The sequence below is a fragment of the Taurulus bubalis genome, assembly GCF_910589615.1.
Source record: "Taurulus bubalis genome assembly, chromosome: 20".
Classification (NCBI taxonomy): domain Eukaryota; kingdom Metazoa; phylum Chordata; class Actinopteri; order Perciformes; family Cottidae; genus Taurulus; species Taurulus bubalis.
Window position 1 is genome coordinate 8181686 of NC_136608.1, and position 14459 is coordinate 8196144.

The 14459-nt window shown below is 45.0% G+C and overlaps 1 protein-coding gene across 1 annotated transcript in view; it reads left to right on the forward strand.

The window, feature by feature from the left end:
* Positions 1–222: 222 nt before the first annotated feature.
* The window catches only part of foxp2 (forkhead box P2), a gene marked incomplete at both ends in the record, with an annotated part of 57432 nt that continues 43195 nt past the window's right edge, over positions 223–14459 (forward strand). Inside the window, one exon of the mRNA XM_079236077.1 lies at positions 223–399. Within this exon, the coding sequence (XP_079092203.1) occupies positions 223–399 (177 nt within the window). The remainder of the gene's footprint in view (positions 400–14459) is intronic.

Consider the following 14459-nt stretch of genomic DNA (forward strand, 5'->3'; position numbering starts at 1 on the left):
TTGCTTCATTTACACAATGAATGCATAATTGCTCCTCCTGCAACCCCCCCCTCTTCTCTTTTACCCCCTCCCTCTTCTTTAAATGCTTTAATTTGCAGTGGGGGACTGAGGGCTTGATAATGGAAGCGTAAAAAAAAAAAAAGAAAAAGGAGGGAAAAAGGGGGGAATTGTAACTAGAAGAGCCCTAACCGGTGCCTCTTAATCACTTCTAGGTTTTAAATCATGATGATGCAGGAGTCGGCCACAGAGACAATAAGCAACAGTTCAATGAGTCAAAATGGAATGAGCACCCTAAGCAGCAGCCAATTAGAGGCTGGCAGTAGAGATGGGAGATCAAGCGCTGGTGACACGAGCAGCGAAGTAAGCACAGTCGAGCTGCTGCATCTGCAACAACAGCAGGTAAGTTGTGTTTCTCCCCCGTCTCGTCTCTCTGCCGCTCTCTCTCTCTCTCTCTCTCTCTCTCACTCTGTTTGCCCCTCGCTCTCCCACTCTGCTCTGCTCTGCTCTCTGCTCAGGCAGCGCTGGGGTTTTCTACATAGACACAAGGCACAATGAAATATATTTGTTGTGTTTTTTCATGTATTTTTTTTAGTACAAGGGGGGAAGAAAAAAAAAACATTGTTTACTTAATCGGCTGTTTGTGTTGTTGGTAAATTTTCCCGCTGGTTTGTTGTGCTGTCAGCATGTTTTGCCTGAAGCTTTTGCCTGTGGAGGGATGACAATGTTTTGCAGTGACTGTTTTTAGTTGGTTGTATATTTTTGCATCGGCATTTTTAGTCGTTTTTATAGAGAGCATGTTGCAGCAACATGAGGCCATGTTAGAGTTCAAGTGTGTGTGTGTGTGAAGAAGAAGGAGATAGACATAGAAAGGGAAAGAATGTGTGCGTTGGAGCATCGTACGGACCCGTTTGGGTAGTGTGTATGTGCGTGTGTGTGTGTCATGGCAGCGCTGTATCCACCAGAGGGCCTCCTTACTCGGCACTAGTTGGAGGCTCACACACACACACACACACACACACACACACACACACACACACACACACACACACACACACACACACACACACACTCTAACCACAGACCCACCAACGGCAGAGAAACCTTTGACCGGGACACTTTTAAAAAGACCTATTTGCATGCAGCTCCGACAACTAGATAGTAATTTGGATTTTTTTTCTAAACCTCACTGAGATTATTAATTATCTGACTGTTGGATATTTATGCTATCGATTTCACTTTCTTGTGTCGGAGGCACAGATAACGAATGCCAAATATGTATCTCTTTTTTTGTGTGCAAAACATGGAGTTTTATTGTACCGGCTCTATTCTTTTCCATCGGAGCGAGTTGAAGGTGAATGAACTGCAGGGGGGTGTTAGAGTTGGTGGTGGAGGGGAGGGGGGGGCAGGAGTTGTGAAAGTCAGTCGCCAGCAGAGTAGAGGAGTCAAGTGTCTCTCGTGTCTTTTCACGGTGAATGATGGCTTTGACAGATCGCCAAAAGAGCAGTGGGAGATGAGGTCAGAGGGCCATGCTTTGGGGTGGATGGGGGACAACGCCGCGGGTTTGTAATGATGCGCGCTTGTCCTTTTCGTTTGATGGGAATTTTCATGCAAGCGTGTATTCGTTCGTGTGTGTGTGTGTGTGTGTGCGCGCGTTCGTAAATTTGGAGGCAGCTGAAAGCCTGTGGTCAGTGCGGTCGGGGCAATATAATAGACAACGGCGTGTTTCTGCATCTGTATGTGTGCAGAGGGGAGGTATTTGGTGTAGCAAAAGGAAGCATGTCCCGCAGGCAACCCCCGACTCGCCACCTCTTCCACCCCCACCACCCCCTCGCCCCCATTCCAACTCAACACCCATCCTCCATCCACAGCGCAACCCCAGCGGTCCTGCTGGTGGCTGCAGCGGCATCACAGCACTGTGGCCTTGGTACCCCATTTATCTCCACTCATTCTTCCTGTACACACTCACCTGATTGGGGTCAATTCTCTCCCTCTCTCTGTCATCACTCTTTTACATTTGAAGCTGTTGGGCAGAGGACTGCTTTCTCTCTGAGTTGATACTCTCTGCAGATAGAGAGGGTGAAATAGAAAGAGATAGAGCAGGATAACAAGATAATGTTCAACTGTTGTACCATAGGACTGCACTTTAAAGTATTACATTGCACTAGAAAGTAGAATTAAATTGTTCTGTAAAAATAACTGTTTGCATTATTTCAAGATTATATTGTAAATTCGTGATTAAATGCTGTAAAATAAAAAAGTGTAAATAATTGTATTTTCTAAAAAGCAATCTCTGCATGGAGGCATTTAGAGATCTAATACGAGCCAACGTTACTCTGATTTGTGGTATTGACATAAGCAGAGAAAACGCACAAGCGACGTCAGCATAAAGTGTCTAGTTAAGTCTGAGATGGACGTATACGGCTAAGAGCCCGTAGTGGTGGGTGGGGTTGGGGGGCAGCTGTATGACAGTGTGAGCCTTGTAAAGGGGCCAGCCCAACCTAGAGACAGACACATTGAAATGAGCAGTCCAGCTAACAGGTCTCTGGAGGCTTTTTAAAACAGGGGCCCTGTGCTGTTAACTTCACACACACTTCCTGTGGCGTGCTCACACTGCATCTCTTTGGAGAGAGAGGGAGAGTGCAGTCCGACAAAATATGGAGTTCGTTTATGCATTTGTCCGCACAGAGCTGAGCTATTTTGTCAGTTGTTAGTGTGCTCATCTGGCGATGGTGAGTGTATAAGTGAACGAGTGTGTGTGTATGAAGCATGCTTTTGTGTGGTCATATATTCATGCGTCCATCCATCCTTGCACTTTTCTTTTTTTCTTTTTCTTTTTTCACCTGTGTGCAGCTAAAAAATTCCAGTCCACGTCCTCTCTGAGTCCATTTTGAAGGGAGGCTGTTGGGTGTAATTTTCCATCCGTATTTGGAATGACATTGAGTGGTCCAGTGGGTATAAAAGCTCCAGTCTCTCATCACGCTGCTGGGGGGATGATTAATAATAAGCACTGATGAATTCTCCACCGTCCCTGTGGGTTCTGCCATTACCTAGCAGCTCCAAAATACCACCTGCAGCTATAATTAGAAAAGCAGCATCTTAAGGTCTCGTCGCCTCAGATTCGGCCAAATGCGTATAGGACACAGATCACGACTTAAGTTACAGGAGCAATCTTTCCATATTCAAATATAGATAGTTTACTTTTTTTCCTCAAATGAAATAAAACATATGTGTTTTATTTCATTGCCAATCTGAAATATAGTTTCTCCAGGTCACCGTGCTCCACGTGGAAGCCACACACGCTGTTATCCATGTATCTGAATGATAACCGTTGTGTCACAATTGAATTTCCAGCCCCTAATTTCTGCCAGGGTTTCATCACCCCATTTCCAAGGTTGTCTAAATAGACCTAATTTGATTTGAGATCACAGATTAGATACCAACTGTATCTGATTGCAATTTGCCAGCTGCAGATATGTATCAGAGCAAATGATGAATGTTGCTCAGCCCTAATTACTATGCTAAAATGATCACTATGAAAGAAAAAAAAAAACGAAGCGCAAAAAAAAAAGGAAAATTGTGCTGAGCTCACATTACCCGTCAATTTATCATTGGCCGTGGTATCTAGTAGTTTTATGTTTTAATATTATATGCTGCTATGTATGTACACGGGAGCAATGCATTGATCTTTGGATCTATACCATAATGTCCCATAATGAGGCTGTTAGTTGATTACAGTGGTCTGTAGACTTAATCCTGCCAGGGTTATCAGTGGGATTGATGAGCCGATAGTCGGGACCACTGCCCCCTGTAAATGGGCTCACTACTGTACGGAGTCAGCGTTTTGATATTCAGAGCAAGATGGAGGCTCCGGCTTATCAGTTGTGGCCCGGTCAGGGGTTTGGTTTGAACCAAAGACCCCTGAATAGCTGTGGGGACCACCTTGTGTCAAACAACCTGCTCCTCATCCAGATCCCTGACTCATTAAACGACATGATGAGAAAACGTCCGCCTTACAGAATTAGAATCTTTTGTCCCAAATCGTACATTTGATTTCTTTGTAATTTCTTTGCTTTTGCACAAAAATGCACTTTACAAGGGATTGTTGCAGAGGCCGACATGTTGGTAAACTGGTTAGGGATGCATTGCGGCGTTTTCCTGAGGCACATGATGCAGCAAAATGTAAACTATCCACCCCCATTTAAATGACTGCAGCATTTTGACATAAATTACAATAAGTGCGCAGAGGTGCCATCTTACTTCCCTGTCTGTACACGAGAGCTAGGCAGTGGTCCAACTTGAGAGTGACAGCAATTAACCTGCCTTCCTAGTTGTTTAGCTGGAGGAAATAGAGGGGATGAGAAATATGACAGCAAGTGATGGGTAATATTTAGGGTTTAGGGGCAAATTAAATTCTCCCCAAAATGAAAGCCATTAGGGAGAAAGTTACCCCACAGACAAAGGACAAAATGTGTGTGTGTGTGTGTGTGTGTGTGTGTGTGTCACCTCCCTCTTTTAACAGTCCGACTTTGTTGTTCAGTGTCGTTAAAAGCTGATACTGACACCCAATGTTCACCTATCACCTCTCACAAGCTAACCTCAAGCATCTCTCTCTCTGTGCCCTTTACCTGCCTCTCTGTCTTTCTCTCTCCGTAACATATTTGAGACGCACTCAAACACACACACACACACACACACACACACACACACACACACACACACACACACACACACACACACACACACAAACGCATGCACACACACACCTAAGATGCAAATCTGGGCTTTGCCCTTGAGCATAATTTAAAGGCCTAATCACCCAGACTGTCCCTTTTGGATGGAGAGGGGAAGGAGGGAGGGAGGATGGTGTCTCTCATTTGCACCCTTACACAAAGAAGCTCATTAGGTTTATCTTTCAGGCCGGAGATTGCCCCACTCAACTGTGTAAATAAGACACTGGCCTCGGCCTGATGCATCAATCACCTCTCCGGACAGGAGACAGAGCTCCGCTGAAATATGAACGATTTCATAAAGGGGCCTTTTGTTAACCGTCATCATCTGTGTGAAGATAAGGGCTTTCTGTAAAGGCTAGAGGAGCATTAGGAAGCAGCATGTACTGTATGTCTTTGTAAAATTATTTCCTCCTTTCACTGAAAAGACAGCTTCTTCCATGGCAATCCTTGTGTCTGACTTATTTACAATGAAAGCCATCCTTCTTTTTATTTCCAGCCTGTGTATCGGCAGACAGTCCCCACAGAATAGTACATACAGGCTTGTGATATATAGGCCTGTAGTTCTCCCCTCCGCGATGACACTAAAGATATAGGGTGTGAATGACAGCATAGCTACTGTTTACCCACCCTTCCCCAGACAAAACACAGTATTATTATATTATCTGTATAGACGCCACTTCTTCCTCCACCTCTCCCTCGGTCTCCCCTTTACTCCCTTTTTTCTCCTCCGTCTCATTCTTCAGCTCCTCGAAACCCGGGCTGTCCATCTATGTTTAAGACACATTACATGTGGCCTCCTGGAATTTACAATGGCGCTCTCCCTGTAACTCCATTTCGCACCGGAGTCCCCTGAGAGCATGGCGAAATGTCAAGCTACGGGGCTTGAAAGAGAGACGAGGAGAAAGGGACCGAGAGAGCGAGCAATAGAGGAATAGAGAAGAGAGGATGAGGGAGATAGACGGAGTGAAATGTGCCGGACATAAATACTTATGGCTATTTTATGCTCAAGCAGTCGGGAGCTGTGGAGTAGGCAGTGTGGTCTACAAGTCGAGGGTCGGCACCTTTTAGAAAGTGTGTGTGTGTGTGTGTGTGTGTGTATGCCTTTTGTGTAGGATATCAGTTCCATGCCACAGAGGTCACTTGCTGTGGCAAGTGTATTTCTTTTCCGCACAATGGCATACAATTTATAGTAAAACAGAAAGTGCATGTAGATAAAAAAAATGTCATAGATTCCAATGGCACATACATTCAATGGAAGACAATTGACACAATTCAATCTGGATTAGGCCTTTAGTTTGACCTTTTTTCTTCTCTTTTTTTCTGTGTAGCGCATTAGCCAAGTGATAAATGAACTGGGTCAGGGTTAACCATCTCCGTATAAATAAGAGGCAACCATTCAGAAGCACATACTGTGGCCAATAGTCCTGCAGTCTCAAGCCAACCTCATGCCGGCCAGGATCAATGGCCACTTCACAACTCATTTCCTTTTACGCCTCCCTAACTGCCCCGCTCCAGCTCTGGGAAATAAATGGCACTGGATCTATAAGTCCACTCACACAAACACATATAGAGGCATGCATACACACTCGTACAAACACACACCTGCACATAGTGGACTGAGCGATTGCTCCAGCTCAATACCCTCTACAATAATTTATTTGCAAGCTGCCTCGGTGGTGAATGGCGCATCATCTTTCTTGGCCTTCACAATCGAAAACAGGCATTCTGTCATTGTTTGTTGCCACTCCCCTGTTGTTGGCTTAAACAGAGTGCCCGTCGTTAATATGGCGGGGTGGAGTGTTACTGTCACCCACAGCCTGAAAATACATGTGTAAATGGCTCTGTTTTCCTCTAATGTGGAGTTAACAGGGGGATAGAGAAAACATGTGTGGAGGGGGCTGCTTTCAGATGCGTGCAAGGTAACGCATTGCTGTCTGCTTTTTCTGTAAATGGTTCCCTCACCCCCACCCAAAAAAAAAGGCAAGTGGCTTATAGTCATTTGATAGGCCACGACACCGCTATCCATTTAACAGAGCTTAAAAATCCTACATATGCATATGCCGGGGTGTCTTAAGCTGACAACCAAAAGACAGGATTTGCTAGAAGGCAGCTTTGGAGTGTTGTGAATTTAACAAGCATGTCTAGTATTACAGTTCCTCTCCGCTTTAGCCATGAATAGTAACAAATCAGACTCTGAAACGCATGCCCGATGGTTTGTTGTGTGTACACCCCCTCCCCTTCTCTAACTAATATTAAAATTACTTCAAATCTGGTTAAGAAGATGACTAGCGGAAAGTAGTAGCATCTTTTAATGTCACCTGTGCTCTCTTTCTCTAATGCGCCCGGAATCTCGACAAACAGATTCCAGGTTTCATCCGTGTTTTTTTTTTTCCTCCACTTGTTAACACTCTCTGTTGCTCCGATTACCTTCATCCCTGACCCATTTTTGAATATATAAATGTCTCGATCCTCCTCCCAAGTTGTTTGTAGTTGTAACGCTTACCCGGCTGCAAGGGGAGATGCTTTTTTACGCATTGCCTCCAAACACTGTATACATATGTAAGAGAGCCAGCCGGGGCCCTCAGCCCTCTCCTCTTCACAGCTTTTCATACAAATGCAGTAAATAAGCTCCGGCCGTGGGGAATTGAAGGCTCCGAACAGACGAACTGACTGACATGTCACTTAGCGCTGGCTTTGGCTCTCTTCACTGCAGGCTTTAGAGCTGAAGCTGCTGGGTTTTATTGTGTACGAGCCAAGGTCAGGCCCTCACTTTGCTGTCATCTGTATTATTTTCAACTTTTGTTACAATGTCAGACATATTATTCACTATATTATATATTTTTAAATGTGGGGTAATAGAGCAAGCAGTTTGGCATATATTAAACCTGGAGAGGTGATTTATGAAAAACAAAATCCACTTACAATCAAGCCCTTTTGGGAGGGTACACTGAACGTTTGTTCGGGGCAGATACAGAGAATAAGATGTACTCTCGCCCGAGGTTAATGATGGAAGTCGCTCCAGGAGATAGACCGGCCCGCCGCTCTCCAGCCTATGGTCCCGCTCAAACTGCCTGCCATTCCTCATCAAGACCTAACCACTGCTTATTTACCCACACTGTGGGACTTAACTGGCACCAACTGATCAGTGATAGCACTGGAAAGCTGCTTGTTCCACACCGATAAAAGCGACGCCCATGAGCATATGCAGAACATGCTTTGTGGACTAGGCGCAGCGCTTCAAGCTTGACTAGACACTAAGCTGATATTAGTTTCACGCTTCAGCCCATGGTGCAAAATCTTCCAATTGAAACCCAGATATTTGATTGTTTCTGCGTATGCATTTATCAGAAGTTTACATGATAAATATACATTAGCCTGGTGGCCTGGCCATGCGTGGTATTGTTTCAGCGATACTATTTTTTCATGAATTCCTTTCCACCTGTTTGGACTTCATCAACCATTTCGGTGTGAACCTGATAATCATAATTTGCACAAAACTTCAAATGGTTTGTCGGGAGTTTTTGGTGATCATTAGACTTTTGCTAGGCTTTTTATCAGGGGAAAAACTTCTTTGTTTGCACAAGTTTGAAGAGAATCCCTCTCAAATTCACTGCAAATGTCATGTTTTTCTTTTCACTTTTAACATATTCTTTGTGTTAGTGGAGTGCCAACTAGCCTGCGTCTGCACCATGACATAATTCTCCGATTCAGAAGTTAAGGTCCCTGCAATGTGTGTAAAACAAACCCCCACCCCGCTCTTGGCATAGCCCGAGCTTAATTGTGTAATGCCTTGACTGCAGTCCTAAATGATATGTCATTTATCTTTCATACAAATTTTAACCAGAGGTTTTATTTTCTTAATAACCGCAGTAATTGTTCTGTCCTTGTACGGAGTGCTGTGAAGGGAGTGATCATGCTTTTGGCACATTTATCAAAGCCCAAGAAAGAAAAAAAAATGCAGAAAAGAGGCCCTTTTCCCTCACATAGACAAACTAAGTGTGCGACAGAGTGATACATTTTCTTGTTAGGAGAAATTACATCCACTAACTTGAGCTACTTCAGCATGAAATTGAAAAAGAAGCATTTCTTGTGAATTTCCATTCTTGATTCAATGAAAGATGTAGATTAGCCCTTTGGAAAAGGGCGGGGAGCAAGAGTGAAACTAAAGAAGTATGACTCTGCTCGCGCCTGCTTGTTCTTGGAAGCGTGATATAGGATGCCGTTGGAAAAGGCTTTGTTTATGGAAGGAAAGCTCAGTCAGGCTGGTAGCAGATTAAAGAAAAAAATGTTTAACATCTCTCTCTCCCCTTCTCTCTCTCTCCCTTTGTCTCTGTTTGTGTGTACGTGGTATACATTTATGTATTCACACACAAAACATATGCATTTTCTCGTTTTTTTCCCGTTTTTTCTCCGAACCTCTACGCCTACCTTACCCCAGTCACAGTCTGTGCTTGTGATAGCTCCCCTCTCGCCTTCTCTTTCTCACTTTTCACACACACAAACACACACACACACACACACACACGTGCACACACAAACACATTTCACCAGCGTCTTGCAGCCTGTTCTGGTGGTGGGGTGGAACACTGATTGATAGACGCTGGGTGTCAGAGTGGAAGGCAGATAACTATATCTTCTACAGCTCACTTAAAGGTCAAACACACATCGCTGTAATTGGAATATTCACAAGACAACCACCAAGGTACCATGCAGGGTGGAGGAAAGAAAGAAAGGGAGGAGGAGCAGCAGGAAAAGATAGGTGTTACATAAGCAAAGCCACTGAGAGAGGAGAGGGGAGGTGAACGCGGTCCATCCGTCAGCCCATCCATAGGCAGATGTCGTGGCTATTTATTGAGATGATCTTTCGGGGGAAGTGCGGCATTCATTGAGAGATACGCCACCCGCAATGGAGAGCGATCCTCATTGAGGTGACTTAGGGCTGATGGCAAGACAAAGCGGCCACATAAACTTGTTTAAACTGTGTAATGGCCATTATGTAAAGCCATAAACAGTTGTGTGACTGTTAATGGCCATCTATAAGCTTAAAATAATTGTCTGAAGAATTGAACATATTGGAGAATGTCCTATTTACAGAGTACGCTTTGTTAAGTGAGTGTCACCACAGCTGCAGGACAGATCAAGCTGTCGCTATGCAGTGGGTGAGGCGAGGTCATTTTACAGCTAAGGTCAGGGTGCTCTCTCATCGACCCCACAACAACAGAGTAACAATTAGACGCAGCACTTAACCTGAGCTCGGCAAGACGAGCCAGACAGACACTCATACTATTGACCTGCAACAGCAGAGCCCCCAAGACACGATCTGATGGACACACACACACACACACACACACACACACACACACACACACACAGGGGCTCGGTTTGTGTGGATTTTAAATGACATCAGCCCCTTTTTTAAGTCAATTTTGGTTGTTATAAATATAGATGACAGTGACGCTCGGTAGCTTTCCTGTTTTCCTTAATCATTGTTTTGTGTTCCCCTGTAGGCTTTGAGTGTATATGTGATTCATCAGAGGTTTAATGGAGGGTAAACACAGTTAAATGCAGTTTACCTACCCAGGACGCAGCAACCTTTTATTTACCACTATGTACACATTTGTGTCAGCACATTCATCTTTCCTGCCGCATGTATTGGTATTGGCGTTCTGCACAAAACAAGCTCCTCCGCGGCTTGTTGTCTGGTGCCACTGTCAGATTGCTCGATGCCTCTGGCCATGTTTTTTGGAGTGGGAGCCTCTTAATAAGGCCTTGTCAACAAAGACAGACACGAGCTCTATGAAAAACAACTTCATTCTGTGTCGTATCCGCTGGCAAGAATGGTGAGAAAGCCCTAGTTTGTGCAGACATATAGCTGTTTTCTTTTTATACGGTATCACACTGTCGTACTCCCAGTATGCTGCTGCAGCATGTTACTTCACGATATCACAATGTTCACTTACACTGACAATGTGTAAGTGTTAAGATAATCAGTGTGCTATGTATTTATAAGCAGCTATAGGTCTAAGCAATTGAGGTCTTCTTCTCATCCCACAATTCCACGTTTTTCCGCTTGGCTCGGCCCCTTTTTCCAAATGAACTACGGCTGGCCTGAATGCAACATTTCATATCAGGTATTCATGCCGCTGTGTGACCTCCACTCGCCTGGAACTGTGAAAAGGAGAGGGATCATAATCACCTGAAGGGGAAACCAAGCGCTTCAGGAGAGAGAAAGAGTGTGTTCTGGAGCGGGGAATGTGTGTATTTGTGTTTTTTGTGTGGCTGCATGCAGGGTTGGGGAGGGAGGGGGGGCTGCACAGTCGAACACTCGTACCTCATCCCAGCTTTGCTTTTGCAGAAAGAACACTTGACCACACACACACACACACACACACACACACACACACACACACACACACACACACACACACACTGCCCACATCAAACAAACACACCTCCCTTCTTCCTCCCACACAAATACCTTCGCCGGTCTCTTCTCCGTCTCTATTTTCCTTCCCCTCTGTCTCTTTTTGATAATATTTTGTTGGTAGCTCTCAGTTTTCGGGCTCTAAAGGCAGCAGCAGATAAAGAGCGTTGCTGAGTGAACTCGCTGTCACCTTATCTACAGGTAGCGATACAGCACAGGTCAAAGTAGAGGCTTTGCTCGAGCCAGCAGCAGAGACGGGGTAATGGGGGCATAGCGGGGTAACATGAATTGAAGTAATGAGGCATGGAGGAGATGGGCTGAGACAATAGACAGAAGAATGGCTGAAGAACAGAACCAGTTGTGACATCTGTATGACTAATAGGCCGATAAGCAAGCATTCTGTATGTTAAGTCACGACACATGTCAGATTATTTTGGAAATAAGTATTGTCAGGTCTTTCTAACCTGATAAAAAATTGTCAAAATGAACGCTCCCTTGCTTAAACAGATAGAATATTGTGTTTGCACATATCCATGGTGATAGCAGCAGGAGGCGGGATGACGGTGAGCGACAGCAGGCCTCGCTCGTTGTTATTGCTGGCGCGGCCTCCCAGCGTCTCAGCAGACGCATACATATGGACACGTATGCACATATATTCAACTCCCTCTCACAGACATGAACACACACTTTATCTGTGATAGGCAAAACAGACCCGCGTTTTGTTTACGTATGGGGAAAATGTAATGTTGAGGTTACACAATGGAGCCCGACATCCCCAAGCCCCTCCCACCGCCGCCACCACTTTCCTCTCTCCGACGGCAGCTTTCTTCCTGGGGAAGGAGCGAGCAAATTCATCTCGTCAATCCTCCCGGGAGGGTGTAGCTATGCAGCTCTGTTTACTGTGGCAGAAAGTTAATATAAATTTTCATCAGTGGGGGAAGTTTACACATATGATTCTATTTGTCCTTCATTATTAGCACCTGAGTCTGAGGCTGGGTAGGCATAATTGTCTACAGACACAGGCCAAATAGATGCAAGGGAAAGGCAAATAAGCACACCCCAAAATAATTTGATGCTTGTGTGTTACAATCCTCCACCCAAGGAATTCTTAATCTAGAGAATCAATAAACAAGGGGTGAGAGACGTGGGAGAGAGGGGTAAGAGAGACAGAAGGATGAGAGGAAGAAATGAATAATGTGATATGAGCTATGAGGAGGCGAGAGGGGGAGGTGGAGAGAGAAAGAAGTCGAGTTGAATTGAAAGTGCAGTGAAGAGGTGGAAAGGAGTTGAAGAGAGCAAGCAATCAATATGGAAGGTTTTCTTCCCAAACACCTATTATCCACTTTAGAACAACACACACAAAAAGAGAGCCCACAACAGTAAATGAACACAAGACAGATTCTCATTTTGGGATGAACTGCGTTATAGGTCGAGCCAGTGGAAGCTGAAGTAGCTGAAAACGGTGAGATAGAGGTAGCAGCGTGGGACACAGGAGCCCATTGTTCTGCTGGATAGCTTTTACCTCCGTCCTGAGGCCCGAGCAGATTCTCCATGGACCTCTCCCTCCCTCGCTCACTGCAGACTGTTGATTTATTGAGTCATACATTAAAATGCTCATTACTCCTACATACTTTCCAAATTCCCCCTTTTCTCCCTTCATTCTTCCTCTCTGGTTTCTCTCCTTTCGTTATATTTTCTCATGAGAGCACCGTCTGAGAAATCACCCCATAGGTTTCTGTTGGGAAACTGCATTCTGCGAGCATTTATTGGAGCCGGATAATCCAGTTGAGTAATAGGAAGGGGGCCTGGGTGAAGCTGATGCGCGGCTGATTTAGATATTTTCATATACTTGTCAGTCAAGTAAATACACTCTGTAACGGACCCTTTTTTAAGCAATAATATTCTGTGTGTTAGGCACTTCCACATTCGCTTCAGCGTTCAGCAATTCCCTTTGCTTTTAAATCTTATCTCAGTCATTTTTTTTTATTATTTCCTTTCCAAGTACTCACCCAAGCAGAGGTGACTGAACCCAGGTGTGTATTGTGCTCTGTGTGGGTTTGTGGAGGAGATGGAGGAGTCTGGAGCCATTGTTGAGCCACCGGTGCGTCATCGCCGGTTCTGACCTTTTTATGAAAGGATAGGAGTCTCTCTTCTCCTGTGGCCGAGTTTCTTCAGGAGATCAATAGCAACAGTAGAGCCTGATGCACATCAAGCATGGACCTGATTTATATAAAACAAATTATAACCTAGTGAGTTTATAACTTGTTTTCACAAACTCTAGGCCCCACTTTTGTATTCAGACATTACATGGGCCAACTCCTTCTCCCCTTCTCTCCTCATTTGTCTATCCCCTCCAACCAGCCCCTCCAAATCCGTATCCATCCATCCATCCATCTGCCCTGAATCCACTTATATAAGAAGATAGGGTGTAAATATTTTGGTGTGGAGTGTCAGCGCGTATCTCCCCCGCCAGCGGGCCTGCAGCCTCAGTCCAATCAGCCATGTTTGTTTGTTCAGCTTAAACTGTTTGTGCCTTGTTTTCCGTGGCATGCGACTCCCTCCAGCTTGAATAAAGTGTCACACTTTTTCCTTCCCCCCCTCTTTCGCCGTCTGTGTTTCCTGGAAGCAAAGATAGATAAGTCTGCTGATGTGTGTGTGAGTGTGTGTGTGTGGGAGTTGTCAAATCTGTCAGCATGACTGGAGTTGTTCTGGCCTACAGCCTAGTGTTGAACAGCAGCCCTTTACCACAACCAACACATACACACCAAACTAAACATCTGTTCTGCACACCACTGTAAGAATGTGTTACCGCGATGCAACCCATTTCCTGGTGATCAACAATTGATACGGCGTGTTTCCAGCTACTTTCTGGAACATGACGAGGCCCCCGTAGAGGCCACCGTGTTGTGCAGACGCACCTGTTGAGGGCGGCTTCATTTCACACCAGTGTAATCAGTGCAATATGGGCTATATCCCCTCATAACAACGGCTCCCAATGTGACCTACGCCAGGAAGCGATCTGCACTGTCCAAACACAATGTCACAGCCCCTCCGATATATCCAATTCCAATGTCATGGCCGCATCGCGTGCATGCTCCAGGTGGATTTGAAAGAGTGACATCCTTGGATGGATGGCTTATTTCTTGCACGCACCCCCATCCGCCATGTGTGCAAATAAGCAATCTGGAGATTTGTAATGGTTTGGCTCAGCATTGCAGGACCTGCTAATGTATTTCATGCTTGTTTAAGATCTTTGCATGCTCCTTACAAAGGTGCATTGTGAGAGGTGTTCCTTATTACCCTGC